This window comes from Hemicordylus capensis, chromosome 5 (genome assembly GCF_027244095.1).
Source record: "Hemicordylus capensis ecotype Gifberg chromosome 5, rHemCap1.1.pri, whole genome shotgun sequence".
NCBI classification, from domain to species: domain Eukaryota; kingdom Metazoa; phylum Chordata; class Lepidosauria; order Squamata; family Cordylidae; genus Hemicordylus; species Hemicordylus capensis.
Window position 1 is genome coordinate 123,166,237 of NC_069661.1, and position 17,644 is coordinate 123,183,880.

The 17,644-nt window shown below is 45.8% G+C and overlaps 1 protein-coding gene across 5 annotated transcripts in view; it reads left to right on the top strand.

Annotated features, from left to right (window-relative positions):
* SH3BP2 (SH3 domain binding protein 2) overlaps nt 1-17,644 on the top strand; it is a 59,101-nt gene that overhangs the window by 12,484 nt on the left and 28,973 nt on the right. For 2 of the 5 annotated variants that reach the window (XM_053251303.1, XM_053251304.1), the window contains exons 2-4: nt 4,745-4,819; nt 14,933-15,072; nt 16,344-16,446. In XM_053251303.1, coding sequence (XP_053107278.1) covers nt 14,937-15,072; nt 16,344-16,446 — 239 coding nt within the window. In that variant the 5' untranslated portion in view covers nt 4,745-4,819; nt 14,933-14,936. Of the gene's footprint in view, nt 1-3,630; nt 3,694-4,744; nt 4,820-9,037; nt 9,112-14,932; nt 15,073-16,343; nt 16,447-17,644 lie in introns of those variants that run through there. The other 3 variants (XM_053251302.1, XM_053251301.1, XM_053251305.1) reach the window with 3 other exon arrangements.

Sequence of the window (17,644 nt, forward strand, 5' to 3'; positions counted from 1 at the left end):
GTGTTCCTCTAACAGGTGTCTTAAAATATGTACCTTCTCAGACAACCTGCTTTTCCCCCTTTGCTTCTATGAAGATACCCCCAATTCTTGCTGAATGGCTTTGACCATTCAGTTTGCCTGGGCTTGCTTGCTCCTTAGCCTTGGAACATGCCTGTTCTGTTTTCTGAAGAGAAAGTTGATCTGATGTGTGAAAAACTAGGTGAAATGTGATCTGTGACAGGTTTGAGCTTGGTTTAGTGACCCCCCCCCCATCGCAGGAAATAACTACAGGGGAAAATGAGCAGAGCAAGCAAATTATCATGTATCTCGCTTTATGTAACCCTGTGTGGAAGTGTGAACAGCTGAGTTAGTTTCTTTTTCTTCCATCTTTATATGAATTGTGCAGCTGCTGCCACAGTGGTCAATGTATTAAGCAGACACTTTAGAGAAGCAAAAGTATGTTCATTTCCTCCCAAAAGAGGATAGGCCATTCAGAGCTTCATCTCTGGAACATTAAATCATGCTCAGTATAAACTTTTAATAAAGAAAAGCATGTGCCAGGTCAGTAGTGTGACCAGGTCAGTGTGTGGTTTGATTGAAGATATGTGCCATACAAGTGATGCTACCCTGAAAAAATTTTTTTTTTAATTTTCCCTATGTATGGTAAGAACAAAACATATTTTAACACTAGAAATAGCATCAGGGGTTAGCACCACCATGCTGTGCAATGCACGCTTGACAGAATCACCAGACTTAGTGATGGGAGGGTTGTCTTTCAGTCATACGACTGATGAGGCAGCCTTTGGGAGCATTGTTGGGAAACTAACTACAAGGCAAGGGGGTGGGGAGAATGAAGACAGGCAAAGTGAAGTGGTTGCAGAAGATCAAGGCTAGGGCCAATGAGAGACAAATTTGAGAATTCTGGGTAATCAGAGCAGGCAGCAGGAATTGGGGCTCCCTAACCAAAGGAAGCAAAGATGCCATTTTGTCTTGCCACTGTCACCAGGCCTCACCCAGTTTCAGAGTGTCTGGTTCCCTATTTGGCTGGCCCTGGCAGATCTTAATATTTTCCATGCACACTTGTGTCTGTATATGGACACATTGCTGATCACTGACAAGTATGATACTTGTGCTGTTGCTTTGTGTAAATTAAGTTTGTTGTTAACTGAGACAACTATTGTCTCCAAAACAAAAACTTTAAAAGAAGGAACAATGCAACCTTGTAATTAGGTGAGGAAATTTTGATACCTCAGTGGGAGATAGCTTTCGATTCTGAAACCTGAAGTTTCAGCTGTAGCTACTATATTTAGTAAAGTATGTCGTCGAGTCGGTGTTGACTCCTGGCAACCACAGAGCCCTGTGGTTGTCTTTGGTTGAATACAAGAGGGGTTTACCATTGCCATCTCCCGCACAGTATGAGATGATGCCTTTTCAGCATCTCCCTATATCGCTGCAGTGGGGATTCGAATCGGCAACCTCATGCTTGCTAGGCAAGTCATTTCCCACTGCGCCTCATTAAGATATGCCAATAGCACCCTATTTTACACTGGCACTTTAAAAATTTGCCACCTCATTGTAGTACACCGCTCTGGGCTCCTTGGAGGAACAGTGGGATATAAAATGTAGAATCATAATAATAATAATTAATGAATAGGGCTCACACTAAGTAATGCTCTGGGGTGTTTAAAGAAGATACCAACATAACAGATGATACAGCAGTCCCAGCTGCTACCTCCTGCAGCAGATTTGATGAGCAAGAAAAACTACAGATGGCTTTCCCTCACCATATGTATCCGAAGTTAGCTCCTAATACCGTATTTTATGGACTATAAGACTCACTTTTTTCCTTGAAAAATATCCACCAAAATTCAGGGGCGTCTTATATGTTTTAACAGTTTAATATGTTAAAACTCTGAAAAACTGGATTAAAATTAAGGTGCGTCTTATATTCTGTAGCGTCTTATAGTCCGTAAAATACGGTAAATAGTTAGATTCTAAGAAGCACTGTTTCCGTCTAACTGTTAGGGATGTGAACCAAACTGCGGCGGGGAGGCTTGAAGGCGGTGGGGGTGCTGCTTAAGAGCAGGGGAGGGTGCAGTTACCCGTCCCACCACTTCTCCCCCCCCCGCCAACATCTGTCTTTTAAAAAGCCCATGGGGGTGGCAGCGTACCTCCCTCCCACCCCATTGCCCCCATTTTTTGGATATGACCCAAAGACTCTGACACGCTTGGGTGCATACACATTGTGTGCGCGCACGTGCCGGCACACGCCGGAGACTACCGCTCATATCCGGAAAACGGGCAACGGGGCGTCAGGGAGGTGTGGTGCTGCGCCGTTGGGCTTGTTAAAAAAAAACCCGATGCTGGCATGGGGAAAGTGGCAGAAGGGGTAAGTGCACCCTCCCCCCTGTTCTTGAAGCAGCACCCCCACCACCTTCAAGCCTCCCCATCTCCGGCGCATTCTGGCACATGCGCACACACGATGTGTGTGCACCCAGGCGCGTCAGAGTCTTCTGGTCATATCCAAAAAGTAGGGGCAATGGGGTGGCAGGGAGGTATGCTGCTGCCCCAATTGGCTTTTTAAAAAATGGATGCCGGTGGCGGGGGGAAGTGGTGGGGGGGTAAGTGCACCCTCCCCCGCTCTTAAAGCTAGACACCTTCCGCTGTCGAATCGGCAGCATTGCCGGTTCTTCAAACCAGTTCGGAGGCCCGTAAAGGGCCTCCAAACCAGTTCCATGCACATCCTTACTAACTGTGAGAACCAGGAAGAGGATCGTGCCAAACTTAAAACAATTGGTACATTTTAAAAAAAGGATTTTCCACAATGCTGGCGGACCTCAAACTTGCTTATCTTTTGAAGCTGGTTGTCTTGATGTGTTCATATAATGGGGATATTTCATATTCCCAAACTTAATAGAGAAGCTAATTTATTGAAACTGTCCTCCCTCCCACCAGAGAGTTCGCGAGTAAGCTGCTGGGAAAAAGCAAATGGGCGAGAGAAAGAGGTGCAAGGGAAAGTGCCAAGGATGGACAGGCAAGAGAAAGCAGCACGGGGGAAAGTGCTGAGGGCGGACGGGTGAGAGAAAGAGCTGGGGGGGGAGTGGTAGCGGTGGGAGAAGGTGCCAGTGGGGGTGGGATGGGGGGAGAAAGTGGCAGGTGGCCTGAAATGGGCCAAGAACTGAGGGAGGAGAACCGAGGCGCAGATGCTGTGCACCCGTGCCAGCTAGTACTATCTTAATATATTTAAACACTTATATTCCATGTTCTGCAGTTGTTTTGACGTAGTTGAACATGAACTCAATCATCTCCTACATGAATACATTTTATAGTTCTTCCTCTTTTATGATTGTTTCATTATTACTCAGGAATAAAGAATAGCATTCATTTGATTGCAAATGGAAATACTCCCCCTCCCCCCCGGTCTATATTCTAAAGCTATGTTTTATAACTTTAAAATTTTTAATACAAAATCCCTTGTGGTTCTAGGCTTCACAGAAGACTAGACTCTTCTAGAACATTGAATCTTTGAGACAGCAACTTGGATTATCTATATATTTAAGTCTCTTAGCCGGCATGCGTGTCCTGGATTTGACAGTGGAACTCTCGCGACACATTGCGAGAGTTGTGAACAAGAGAAAATGGCGGTGGCTGTGGGCCGCCGCCCAACCTGAGATGGTGGTGGTGGAACGGCCTGGCCTGGCCAGGCCATCCTGGGTGAGAAGGAGTCGGAGGCCTCAGCTGGCCGCTGGGAGGTGAAGGCAGCGAGATGGCCTAGCCTGGCCAGGCCGTCCCGGTTAAGGAGGAGGTGGCGGCCTCGGCTGGCCACTGGGAGGTGGAGTTGGCGGCGGATGAGGATGAGGTGGCGGCCTTGGCTGGCTACTGGGAGGCAGCGGCGGCCCGGCCTGGTCTGGCCAGGCCGTCCCGAGTAAGGAGGTGGCAGCGGCCTCGGCTGCCCTCTGGGAGGCAGTGGGACGGCCTGGCTAGGCCGTCCCAGGAAAGGAGGCAGCAGCAGCCTCGGCTGGCCGCTGGGAGGCGGAGGCGGCGAGATGGTCTGGCCAAGCTGTCCCATCCTGGGTGAGGAGGAGGTTGCGACGGCCCGGCCTGGCTGCCGGGAACAGGAGGCAGTGGCGGGTCAGCCAGACACAGGCGAGGGGAGTGGAGGAGAGCCAGTGTGAGGGCGAGGGGGTGGGGATGCGAGTGAGGCAGCCTGCAGCGAGAGTAGGGCAGGGGGGAGGGGCAGGGGGGAGGGGCGGGAGGGAGGGAGGCAAGAGAGGGTGGGACAGGATGGGGGGGAACAGCCGGCCCCAAAGAGCGCACAGATGCTCTGTACGGGTTGGCTAGTTGTAGTAATTAGCATTTGCTCTATATACGGAGTGCAAGTGTGCCGAGCCACTTTCTTAAAGGCAAATGAATTCACTATAAAATGCATATGGGACTTGGGTCTCTCTCTACAGTGACAGATAAATGTAAGGATTTTTTAAAAAGACCCTAGACCTTTATTAACACCAGTGAGCAAACACGTACAAGGGTTTGTACGTTTTCTCCCCATGGATAAGCTGGAGTGATGCATCCCATTGTCTCCCCATGGATAAGCTGGAGTGATGCACCAGTACTTTGCTTGGTGCTTATGAGTATGGCAGGTAGTCCTTACTATGAGCATGATGGAGGAAGGGTACTAAAAGAAGACTGGGACGTTGTGGTGAATGGCTTTAAATTGGACAGCAGTTGCCTATAATCTTTTAAATAACTCTCTCTTTTGTCTCAGAGTCCAAAGCTGGAGGTGGGGGAACAGAAGTGTCATAGGATCCAGCTACATTGAAGAGGAGCTGGCATGAGTAAGGTGAGCGGGGGCGAGGGGAGTAAATTCCTATAATAGTGAGGGAGCAGAACGAAAAATTAAACTTACTTGCTTTCTTCCTTGAACAAGTTGGAAACTAGTAGGAAAAATGAATCGGAGTTTCCCCTTCTACAAATGTATTGCCTCTCACTTGTGGGAAATAATTTTGGAGAATTGAGCTTTGCAGAAAACTAATTGATGGGAAATGACCTTAGAGGGATTTGAGAGGGAGAATCTGGGGTGTGTGTGTGTGTGTTGGGGGAATTAACTTATTAACACTGAGAATATCTTCAGGGCAGAGGAATGGTATTTAGACTTTGTTGATACATAAGAACAAGAGACTCTCCTTGCTGGGTTGGGTCAGAGCAAGGCCTGTTGGGTCCAGCATTCTCTTTCCAACTGAGCAAAGAGGCACCTTTTAAAGGTGGCAATTCTCTTGTATTTAGCAGGGAGAGAGAAACTGTCCCTCTCCAACTCCAGCACAGCATCCTTCCATGGTTGTCTATCTTGTGTTTCTTTTTAGATTGTGAGCCCTTTGGGGATAGGGAGCCATCTTTATTATGTTTCTATGTACTGCTATTACTGTTTATATACCGCTTTTCAACATAAATATTCCCAATGATTTACATGGAATAAGGATAACAATAAGATGATTCCCTGTCCCCAAAGGGCTCCCAGTCTAAAAAGAAACACAAGGTAGACACCAGCAAAAGTCACTGAAGGAATACAATGCTGGGGTTGAATAGCACCAGCTGTTCTTCCCATGCAAAATACAAAGAAAATCATCACATTGAAAGATGCTTCTTTGCCTCAGTAGTACAGGGTCACTGCTCTGAGAATGTTTGTGTTGAAACTTCAAAAAGAACTAGAAAATTTCATAGTTACCGTCAACTGCTTTACCCATGATAGCTTAAGTGGAGCCTCCAGGTTCAGAGGAAGCAATGGAATCAGCACTGTCTTTATGTCCTGCTTGTGAGCTTCCAGAAGCATCTTAGTGGCTGTTGCTAGAACTACAAATAGAGTAATTCCAGCAGCAGCAATTTGAGATGGTGCCCCTTCCATTGCTGATTGTCTTCCAGCATAATATTCAGAGGTACACTGCCTCTGAACATGGAGGCTCCATTTTAGCTATTGTGGGCAAAACAGTTGATAGACTTTATGATTTTGTCTAGTGGCTTTTAAAGCTGTCAACACACGTTCCAGTGACAAATTCTGTAAGTAAATTATGCATTCTGTACTAACTGGAGTGAAGTCTGGTGGTTACCAGCATATGTACCACTGTTCTGTAGCCATTTATCTCAAAAAACAGATGCAGCTGGCATATCAGCTGAAGCTTATAGAAAGTACCTCTGAGACACCAGGGAGAGGTTTGGATCCAGAAGCACCCCCAAACTGCATACATGTTCCTTCTGGGGAAGTGTGACCCCATCTAGAAACGGCAGATCAGAATCATCCCCCGGGTTCCGATTCCACACAATAAGTACTTCCATCTTATCTGGATTCAGTCTGTTTGTTATCCTTCATCCAGCTCCTTACTGCCTCCAGGCAGGGATTTAGGGAGGCTATGCCTTCCGCTGATGAAGCTGACATGAAGAAAAAGATTTCTGTGTCATCAACATACTGATAACACCCTGCACCAAATCTCCTGACAATCTCTCCCAGCGACTTCATGTAGATGTTTGTTTGTTTGTTTTTATTAAAAGATTTAATATACTGCCCAATTCACAGACTCAGGGTGGTGTACAAAGCAAGAAGAGCATCTGAGATTTAAAAAATAATAATTAAAGGATAAATGCCTGGCAGAAAAGAAATGTCTTCAATAAGGTCAAAGGCAGAAAGGGAGGAGGCAGACCAAATCTGTTAAAAAGCACTGGAGACAAATGGAGCCCTGGGGGATACCATATAAAAGTTCAAAGATTGAAGAGCAGCAGTCGTCAAGGGGCACCATCTGGAGTCCTGTCCAAGAATTAGGCGTGGAACCACTGCAAAGCAGTTGCTCCACCCCCAAACCCTTCAGATGCGTCAGAAGGATACTATGGTTGATAGTATCAAAAGCTGCCGTAAGATCCAAAAAGACCGACAGAGTCACACTCTCACGGTCAATTCCTAATTGGAGATCGTCCATCAGGCTGACCAAGGCAGTCTCCACCCCATAGCCTGCCTGAAAGCCAGTTTGAAATGGGTCCAGATAATCAGTTTCCTCCCAGACTGTCTGGAGCTGAGAGGCCCCCACCCTCTCAGTTACCTTGCCCAACTGTGGAAATTGGAGACAGGCCTAACATTCCTAAATTCTGAGGGATCCAATGCAGGCTTCTTCAGAAAAGGTCTAATGATTGCCTCCGTAAGGCAATGGGGTATCCTGCCCTCCCTTAGATAAACATTTCTAATATCTACCAGGCCTTCTACAATAACCTCCCCACCAGATGGTATAAGCCATGTCAGACAAGAATCAAGAGAACAAGTGGTAGGCCTTACCGTTCGAAGCAGCTTATCCACATCCTTGGGAGTCACAAACCGAAACTGATCCAGCCTAACAATATAAGAGCTGTTGCTAGACACCTCTGCATCAGACACTGTAGTAATTGTGGGGTCTGAGTCTGTCAGCCTGAATACGAGATATTTTATCCACAAAATTCATTACATTAAAAATGTCATATTAGGTAATTGATGGTTCCAAATTCGGATTCAAAAGAGTGGTTTCATGTACTACAGGTTGGGTATCCCTTATCTGGACACCCAAAATCTGGACAGGATGCGGGGGAAGAAAAAAAAGCACCTCAACTCACTTTTAAAATGCGGTCAAGCCGCCTCAGGGCTGGGCTGGGCCAGGCCATCCCACCGCCGCTTGCCTACCCCCAGCACCACTGCTCACCTACCTCCACCGCCACTGGTGCCTCCAGCCCCCTCTGCTCGCCTCTTCAGCTTTCCGCCTCCTCCTTCTCGCTGCCACCATTGATTGTACCCCTGGAACTCTCATGTGCTCCCGCGAAAGTTCCACCTCACTATAGAATATACCAGAAGCTTCCAAAATCTGGAACACTGCTGGTCTGGAGAAGTCCGGATAAGGGATACCGGACCTGTAGCCCTCTGAACTAACCTTGAACAATTATGTTGGACATGAGCTTGCAGATGCAATATAGGCAGAAAAGAATCACTTCTTTGCCGCACGTATCACCTGAGCATAGATCTTCCAAATGTGCTTGTGTTTTTAATTTGTTGGGTTTGAGTTGAGACTTCCTCCATTTATACTCCCAGTATATACTCCTTGCCACTTCAGCTTCCATAGTTCTTCCATATACCAAGAACTAGTTCTGAAGTGGGTTGGAGAGGATGCTTAGGAGTGATCATGTCTACTGCCCTGGTGAGTTTGCTATTCCAATTCTCCCCCAGGGTCCCAACAGGATCACTGGCAAAGCCAAAACTAAATTTTTCCAAGGCTTTTTGGAATCCTATTGGATCTAATAAGCTTCTCGGGCTGATCATCCTAATAGGCCCTTCACCCCTGCAAATGTGGTGTGTGACTGTGAGTCCAACCTTAACCAGATGGTGGTTTGTCCATGACAGTGGGGAAATCACAGGAGTCCTCAATCATGGAACACCACCCTGATCAGAGTAAAATACCAGATCAAGCATGGGACCAGCAACGTACATCTGTCCTGAGACTACTTGGGATAGGCCCATGGTCATCACGGCCACTATGAACTCCTGAGTTACCCCGGACAAATTGGTCCCGAAGTGAACATTGAAGTCCACCACCACAAGCCTGGAAGACTCCAACACCAAGCCTGAGACCAAGTCCATCAGTTCAGTTAGGGACTCTGTTGGTCAGTGGGCTGTTTGGTAGACCAAAAGAAGCCCCAGTCACCAGACTTAAGTACAATATTCAATATGGTTTGACAGGGATCTTGGTAAGGGAGGGATCCCTGGTAAAGAGCCAGCATGGTGTAGTGGCTAGAGTGCTGGACTAGGACCAGGGAGACCTGAGTTCAAATCCCCATTCAGCCATGATACTAGCTGGGTGACTGGGCCAGTCACCTCTCTCTTAGCCTAACATACTTCACAAGGTTGTTGTGAGCAGAAATCTGTCGTTCTGTAGTACACCACCCTGGGTTCCTTGGAGGAAGAGCGGGATATAAAATGTAAAAATAAAATAAGGGATCCTGGTATAGATCACAGCCACTCCGCCTCCCCACCCACGCCCTCTCACCTGCTCCTCAACAGAGTACCCTGGAGGGAGAAGCTGGGACCAGACTGAGCCACCATCCTCCCCCAACCAAGTCTCTAGTTCATACCAGGTAGGTCCCTTCATCCATAATCAGATCATGGATTATTTCTGATTTATTCTGGATGACCTTGCATTTACAAAGGAGCAAAGTGAGGATCTGTGGTTGGTTGGCACTGCTCCCCAAGGTCAAAGAGCTGGCAGGACAGCTGGAAACAGCTAGTAGATTTGATTTCCTGTCTGCTGACTTGTCTATGTTACTACTTCTATCCCTCCACCGGAATAGCCGCCCCATAATCAACGGTGATGCCCTCTGTCTCCCCATCTCCAGACAAATCTACACACATTATAAACCAATTGCACCCAAGACTTTAAATAACAGAAGCTAAATTATAAAATACCCACCTACCACTACCACACAAGCAGAATGAACACACACACACACACACACACACACACACACACACACACACACAAGTTCCTGGGCTGGGGGGACTGGCCCTTTTCTTCATTGTCCCCCAAAGGGGCAACTCCTTTTGGTGTCACCCCTTCAGTGGCAAACTCCCCTCTGCAGGCAATGTCCCTATATAGGCCCAGAGATGGCTAGTCTGGGCAAGTGGAACACAGGAACTGCTGACTCACCCGAGCCCCAGCCCTGCTCAAACACGCCACGCAGCAGCAGCAGCAGCCATCAGTCCCCCAAGACGAGCAGCAGGCAAGTAGCAGCGGTAGACAGTCAGCAATGTAGGCTCTCACCCTGAGCTGTCTGGGAAGCAGCTCCTCTCTTCCTTACTGCAGCTTCCAGCAATGGTCAGCCAAATGCTTTGTAGCAGCTTACAGGGCATGAGGGTTCATCTGCCTTCAGAATCTGGGATGCAAGTAGGAGGAGCTTTGGGAAGGAAGGGTCTTGGTGTGTGTGTGGTAGGCATGGCTTAGCAGGGTGGGAGGGATGTGAGGCACCGCCACTTGTTTGGAGCACCAGTCGCCATTGTAGAAATGCTTCAACTGAGGAAGTTGTAGGTGCATATCTGAATCCTGGCTTTTCATAATCTTCTGGTATATAGATGGGGAATTTATGTAATTAGCATTGTTGGGCAAAAGAAAGCAGGAATGAAATATGCTGCTTCTCATTTCTAGTGACTGCTGCTAACTGTGAGAGAGACCTGCATATACTTTTCAGGTGAAGGGAGACTTGGTGTGTGGGAAACTGAAACTAATGGTACCTATATGCATCTTGTGATGGTGCAGCCACTGGGGAGGATACAATAAGTACCACTTGAATTAGCTCGTAGTTGATTTCAGGCACTGAAAAACATTGGTCCAGTTTTTCCCCAGTACAAGGCATGGGTTGTAATGACCTGGGAGATAATATACCACTGTAAGTGAAGGTCAAAGATTCTATGCATTTCATAGCAGTTCTGATTGCCTCTGGTGGCAGAATGGTCTCTTTGTTAAACTAGTCTGAGAAAATTAGAACTTGCAGATCAAACTGTATATGCTAAAAGAGCAGCAAGAACTGGGATCCACAAATCCCCTGTTAGAACAATACATTATTATGCTCTGTAATCAAGCAGTAGACTAAATGAAGAGGATATTTCATAGGGGCCATATTATGCACTTGATTCACAGTTGTGAGCACAAAGCCTGTAATGACGGAGATGGATCTGCATATGGATTTTGAGTGTTGCGCTTCTTCAAGAGGCAAGGCCTTGTACTTTATTTGTAGGAATAGTTTGTCCTTTCAAATAAAGGATTAATGAGCAACTTATAAAGACCAAAGTTCGCGAGGACAGTAAAGCAATATCTTTATTAGTACCAGACAGTGGTTGACATCCAAACTGAGTTACTCAGGAATGACTCTGAAAGTCTACTTAATTTCAATAGGACTTCTGTCAAGTAACTTGGTCAGGATGTCAGCCAGTGTTCCTAAAGCAATATGCAACCTTTTGAGTTGCACAGAATTGTTCTCAGGCTAGGTGTTAAAATGTTTCTGAGAGCACAGTATTAAAAAAAACCTTATCTGCAGCTTATTTCAATCTTGAGAGAGTAATCCAATGAGATTCTTGCAAACTAGTTACAGCAAAATTGTACCTTGTGTGCAAAGAAACCCACCAAAACACCTTAGTCACCTAGAGGCAGAGAAGCAGTAGTCTCTCTCTTCCTCTTTAATTTTTTGTCTCTCTTTCCACAATACAGAAATAAGCTGGGACTTTCTGCTTTCATTTTATTTTAAATACACTGCAAACTTCCTGGAACTTCTGACACATCTTAATACCAGGCACATTTCACTTAGCTCCTCGATTAATTTTCTTGAAGGTGGGTAAAAACCAGTCATAATAATCTGGACTGAGGCTTTTTGTCTCCTGTTCACCAGCCAGAAGCACTCCTGCAGCTGGAACTAGGGATGTGCATGGAACCGGGTGGGGGAGGTTAGAAGGCGGGGGTGGTGGTGTTGACTTTAAGGGTGGAGGAGGGTGCACTCACCCCTCCCTCCGCTGTCCCCCCACCGGTGCTCTTTGCAAAGGGGCCATTGGGGCGGCAGGATACCTTTCTGCTGCCCTGTTGCCTCCTCTGTCCCTACGTCACCGGAAGTACCTGATGTGCCTGCATGCAACGTGTGCAGGCACACCAGGTACTTCTGGTGACATAGGGATCGAGGAGGCAATGGGGCGGCAGGGAGGTACACTGCCGCCCCGATGGTCTCTTTGCAAATGGAGCACCGGCACGGGAAAAGCGGAGGGAGGGGTAATTACAACCTCCTGTGCCCTTAGTCAGCCCCCTGCCTTCAAACTGGTGGAATTGCTGGTCATTCGAACTGGTTCGGAGGCCTATAAAGGGCCTCTGAACTGGTTCCGTGCACATCCCTAGCTGGACCAGCTACAATGCTTGTGAAGATGACTGTTCAGGACTACTGTCATAGTTTACAAAACAGGACTTATGACGTGTCATACCAAATTGGCTGGCTAGCATGACCCTAGAACAGGGCGCTTTCCAGATTAGACCCTGCAATGGGGTCACGTCGTATCTCGGAAATGTGCTTTCACACTTCCTGCATTCCGACACTGCAGTCCCTACGGGGACAGCAGGGTGCTGTTCACATTGCCAATGCTTTGTCTTGAGTTTAATTACTGCAATATAGAGCTAGGACTTCATATATCCGCCATAAGGAAATCACTGTTTTTTCGGGTTGTTAATTGCTGCGAGACTGCTCCCCCCTGCTGTTTACATTTTCAGTGTGACTTGCCTGAATGGAGGCATTTTGCTGCTGTGGAGCAGCTAGTCTGGAAGGAACCCAGGAGTTCCCAATGGGGAGAATACTAGTATCCTAGGGTACTTGAAGGGCTCTCAGGAGGTACTTGGAGTCCTCCTGCCTCCCCATGCTGCAGCTGTGCTATTTCCCACCCCCACACCTGAGAATCGGCAACTTGAAGCCAGTGCATCCTCAGTGAAATGTCTGCTGCAGAAGGAGAGGAAGAAGACCCTCCTCTTCTGCTCCTGATTGACTGGCTACATCAGCATACACCTCCCCTCAGCCTGACTGACAGGTTCCAGAAAATTAGCACAGGACTCAAACTTGTCCCATCCTTGCTAAGTTATGCATAAGTTACTTCTTATGAGTAACTCTGACTCACATCTGTGACTGTATTAACCAGTCTTCCTAACTTGTGGACGAATTTGGCCTTCCAGCTGTTGCTGAACTAAAACTCCTATCATTCCCAGCCACAATTTATGGATGGAAATGATGGGAGTTGTAGTTCAACAACAGCTGGAAGACCAAATTTGCCCACCCCTTCCATAACACTTAAATTTGTGTGTTTATGTGTACACACTCTCTTTAAAGTTACAGTTAGATCCAGGCCATTCCAGTCACTGGCTTACATCCAGACTGTTACTCATAAGCAGTTTTATTGAAATTAATGGTAGAAGTAAAGTTGTCCCATTAGTTTCAGAATCCCTGCTGGTATAACACCTATATTGGGCAGCAGCAGTGATATAGGAAGATGCTGAAAGGCATCACCTCATACTGTGCGGGAGATGGCAATGGCAAACCCCTCCTGTATTCTACCAAAGAAAACCACATGGCTCTATGGTCACCAGGAGTCGACACTGACTCGAAGGCACAACTTTACCTATACTCATAAGTAACTTTGGATGTAAGCCAGTGACTGGAGTGGCATGGCTCATACTGCTAACATTCAAGTTTGTGTGCACATGCACACTAGAATTCTCTGTGGGGTACTTGAGCTGAAGGTTAGTGACAGAAGGGGTACACTTTTTTAAAAACAACAACACTGGGAACCTGACTTCAAATATCATTATTTTATCAAGGACAAAATATTTATCAATTTTATCAAGGTGATCCAGTTGACATAGTATACCTGGACTTCCAAAAAGCTTTTGACAATGTTCCTCATCAACGACTCCTGAGGAAACTTAGCAGTCATACTATGCATAAGGGGACAAGTACATGTGGGACAAGTACATGTGTGGATTGCTAACTGGTTGAAAGACAGGAAACAGAGGGTAGGTATAAATGGAGAGTTTTCACAATGGAGGGAAGTAAGAACTGGGATCCCCCAGGGATCTGTTCTGTGACCGGTGCTTTTTAATTTATTCATAAATGATCTAGAAGCAGGGGTAAGTAGCGAGGTGGCCAAATTTGCAGATGATACCAAACTCTTTCGGGTAGTGAAATCCATAACTGATTGTGAAGAGCTCCAAAAGGATCTCTCCAAACTGGATGAGTGGGCGACAAAGTGGCAAATGCGGTTCAGTGTTGGCAAGTGTAAAGTGATGCACATTGGGACGAAAAACCCCAACTTCAAGTATATGCTGATGGGATCTGAGCTGTCAGTGACGGACCAGGAGAGGGATCTTGGGGTCATGGTGGACAGCTCGTTGAAAGTGTCAACTCAATGTGCGGCAGCTGTGAAAAAGGCCAATTCCATGCTAGGGATCATTAGGAAGGGGATTGAAAATAAAACAGCAAATATTATAATGCCTTTATACAAAACTATGGTGCGGCCACACCCGGACTACTGCGTACAATTCTGGTCACCACATCTCAAAAAGGACATAGAACTGGAAAAGGTGCAGAAGAGGGCAACCAAGATGATCAAGGGCCTAGAGCACCTTTCTTATGAGGCTTGGCTACAACACCTGGGGCTATTTAATTTAGAAAAAAGATGACTGCGGGGAGACATGATAGAAGTCTATAAAATAATGCATGGTGTGGAGAAAGTGGATAGAGAGAAATTCTTCTCCCTCTCCCATAACACTAGAACCAGGGGTCATCCCATGAAATTAATTGCCAGGAAATCTAGGACCAGCAAACGGAAGTACTTTTTCACACAACGCATAATCCACTTGTGGAATTCTCTGCTACGAGATGTGACAGCCAACAACCTGGATGGCTTTAGGAGGGGGTTTGGATAACTTCATGGAGGAGAGGTCTATTGAAGGCTGCTAATCGGAGGGCTGTAGGCCACCTCCAGCCTTGGCGGTGGGGTGCCTCTGGGTACCAGTTGCAGGGGAATAACAGCAGGAGAGAGGGCATGCCCTCAATTCCTGCCTCTGGCTTCCAGCAGCATCTTGTGGGCCACTGTGCGAAACAGGATGCTGGACTAGATGGACCTTGGGCCTGATCCAGCAGGGCTGTTCTCATGTTCTCATGTTGGAGATAAATAATTTTATCATGCATTGCAGGTAAGCTGACTTTGATGTTAATAGAATGCTCACTTAGATGTAAAATGTGTGAGATGCCCTCGCCTCTTGCCTGTAGGTTTCTCGGGGGTATCTGATGAGCCACTGTGTGGAATGGGGTGCTGGATTGAATGGGCCTTGGGTCTGATTCAGCAAGACTGTTCTTATGTTCTTATGTATTATAATTTCAGAACAATGACTTCAGAAGAAACAACTTGGCGTGTCCCAATGAAAGCTATTGGAGCACAAAATCTACTGACAATGCCTGGAGGTGTTACCAAGTCAGGATACCTGCACAAAAAAGGAGGCACTCAGTTTCAACTCTTAAAGTGTGAGTTGGCGAGAAAAGATACTAACTTTGACTTGAGGCCGCCTCAATACTGTGATACAGCATGTATTTGTATTTACACTTAGGCTTGCACTTTCTCTCAGCCAAAGTGAACTAAACTACTCTATACTGGCATGTCTTACTAGTTTGTGCAGTAAGATTTCAAAAGAACAATCAATTTTTAATGTTTAAAATGGGCATTTGGAACTTATTTGAATCCATGGCTGTGCTTCTACTGCACCCATATTGAAAAGTCTGAATATTGGATGCTGTGTCTAATACATGGGGAAATGTGATTCTTTCCCAGATAGAATATCTATTGTTGTATTGCTTTCTAGAATGTGGTGGTGTTTTTATCCACCATAATTTAGTAACACTGCCTCCTTGCAAACTGTGACTTCCAAATCAGAAGCCAGGAATACAGGCTCCCTCCCATTCCCAGCACAATTTCTCCCTTTCTCTTCCCTGGTTGGCCTGACTGTTTCATCTGCGCTAATGTTAACCAGAATTTACAAACCCTGGTTTCCAATCTCTTCAGCGTGGTATAGTGGTTAGAGTGCTGGACTAGGACCGGGGAAACCCGAGTTAAGAACATAGGAAACTGCCATATACTGAGTCAGACCATTGGTCTATCTAGCTCAGTATTGTCTTCACAGACTGGCAGTGGCTTCTCCAAGGTTCAAATCCCCATTCAGCCATGGGACTTGCTGGGTGACTCTGGGCCAGTCACTTCTCTCTCAGCCTAACCTACTTCACAGGGTTGTTTCGAGGAGAAACTTCAGTATGTAGTACACCGCTCTGGGCTCCTTGGAGGAAGAGCGGGATATAAAATGTAAATAAATAAAAAATAAATAAATAAAAGTACTAGTCAGCATTAACTGTTGGTTAAGGGTGGTTCAGATGTAACACTATACCATGTTTAAGGCTGACAAGGTAAGGGAGGTGGAGATTCACACCAGAGAATAAAGGAGGGATTTGGGGGGAAGCATATAAATTTTCCTGAAACTGGCTTCCTATTTGCAAACTATGGTTTACAGGGAACCAACATTTTACCTGAATTGTGGCCCATGGAAATGATTAGCCACATGCTCTGAAGCATTTCAGATGGGAAGACAGAGGGCTGCCGGTATTTTAGTGGTATTACATATAAGTGGGAATGGTACAGACTTGTAGTTCTTGTCATCAGTCAGCGTCACTTGATGTTAACATGGGCTCAGCTTACTTCATAATTTGTTACTTCATCTGACTACCTCTTTCTCTTGCTTTGGCTCCAGGGCCACTGAGGTTTGTGATTATCCACAAGGGCTGTGTTTACTACTTTAAGAGTAGCACATCTGCATCTCCACAGGGTGCCTTCTCATTGAAGGGCTATAATAGGTGAGTGGTGCAATATGATACAACTGTATTTCCAGTGTCCTTATTTCATGATGGAATAATGTCTATCTACTTGAATATGTGTATGTATACATTCCCCCCCCCCCTTGGTGATTATTGTATGCAATCACTGACATTTTTACAAAATAAATAGTTGCGATGTGAGATTATTTGGGAATTGTAATTAGGTGCTTGAGCCCTCATTCATAAAGCAAAGCTACAGAACCTACTCTGATGTAGAGGCATATATTTATTCTTGTGTTCTGCTTGGGTTCAATAAATATGCTGGGTTGCCTGGAAATAACCTGTTGTAAAAAAAAACAAACCCATTCAAAGTGGCTTATAGGACAGGAATGATATTTCATTCAAATACTGCAATGTTTTGTGAGAAGCTGTCAAGACAGCTTTTTAGGTAATAGACACAGTAATTGCCATTGTTGTATCCAGATTTTTCTAATGATCTTCACTGTTTTTCAAGTGGGGGCAACTTGGGCAACAACTTTCAAAGTAAGAGCCATTTCCAGAGCAGTCAGTGAGGCTTGCTGCCCGGTGGGTAGTGAGGGCAGGGAAATACAACTGTGGCAAACTGACCTGCTGCCAGTACCTGGTCTGCTTTACACAGTGGTGTTGCATCCAGCAGAGAGTCTGCCCCAGCCGGACTCTTTAAATTTAAATTAAATCCTGCATAGATTGCTCTTTATAGTTGTAACCCACAGTTTGTTAGCAATGGGATTGAATACACTGGGCTAATCAGTAATATGCAAGAATATTAATTTTTAATTAAATGAATATGAATTTAAGTCAACATAATTCAGACAAGTACTTTGCAAAACAATAAATTGTTTAAGTAAGAATATACATAAAGAAGAAAAATCCAAACAGGAATTTAAACAAACTCGTTATTTTCCTCTTGACACAATGGCTCCAGGAAAAACATGAGTGAGCTCTGGCATTTGTAATCCAGCAGGCACCAAAAGGCTGTTGTCTAGCCTAGCAAACAGACTGCTTGGAGATCAAATTTGCAGCTGAACTTAAGCTCGGAATTTATTTTGCTGGCCCTTCTCCCTCTTTATTTATTTATTTATTCGATGTTTATACTGCCCTTCCAAAATGGCTCAGGGGTGGTTTACAATTAAAAACAAAACCATTAAAATCAGTGGGTTTCTTGGGTCTCTTATTACCCCATCTCTCGCAATTGCTC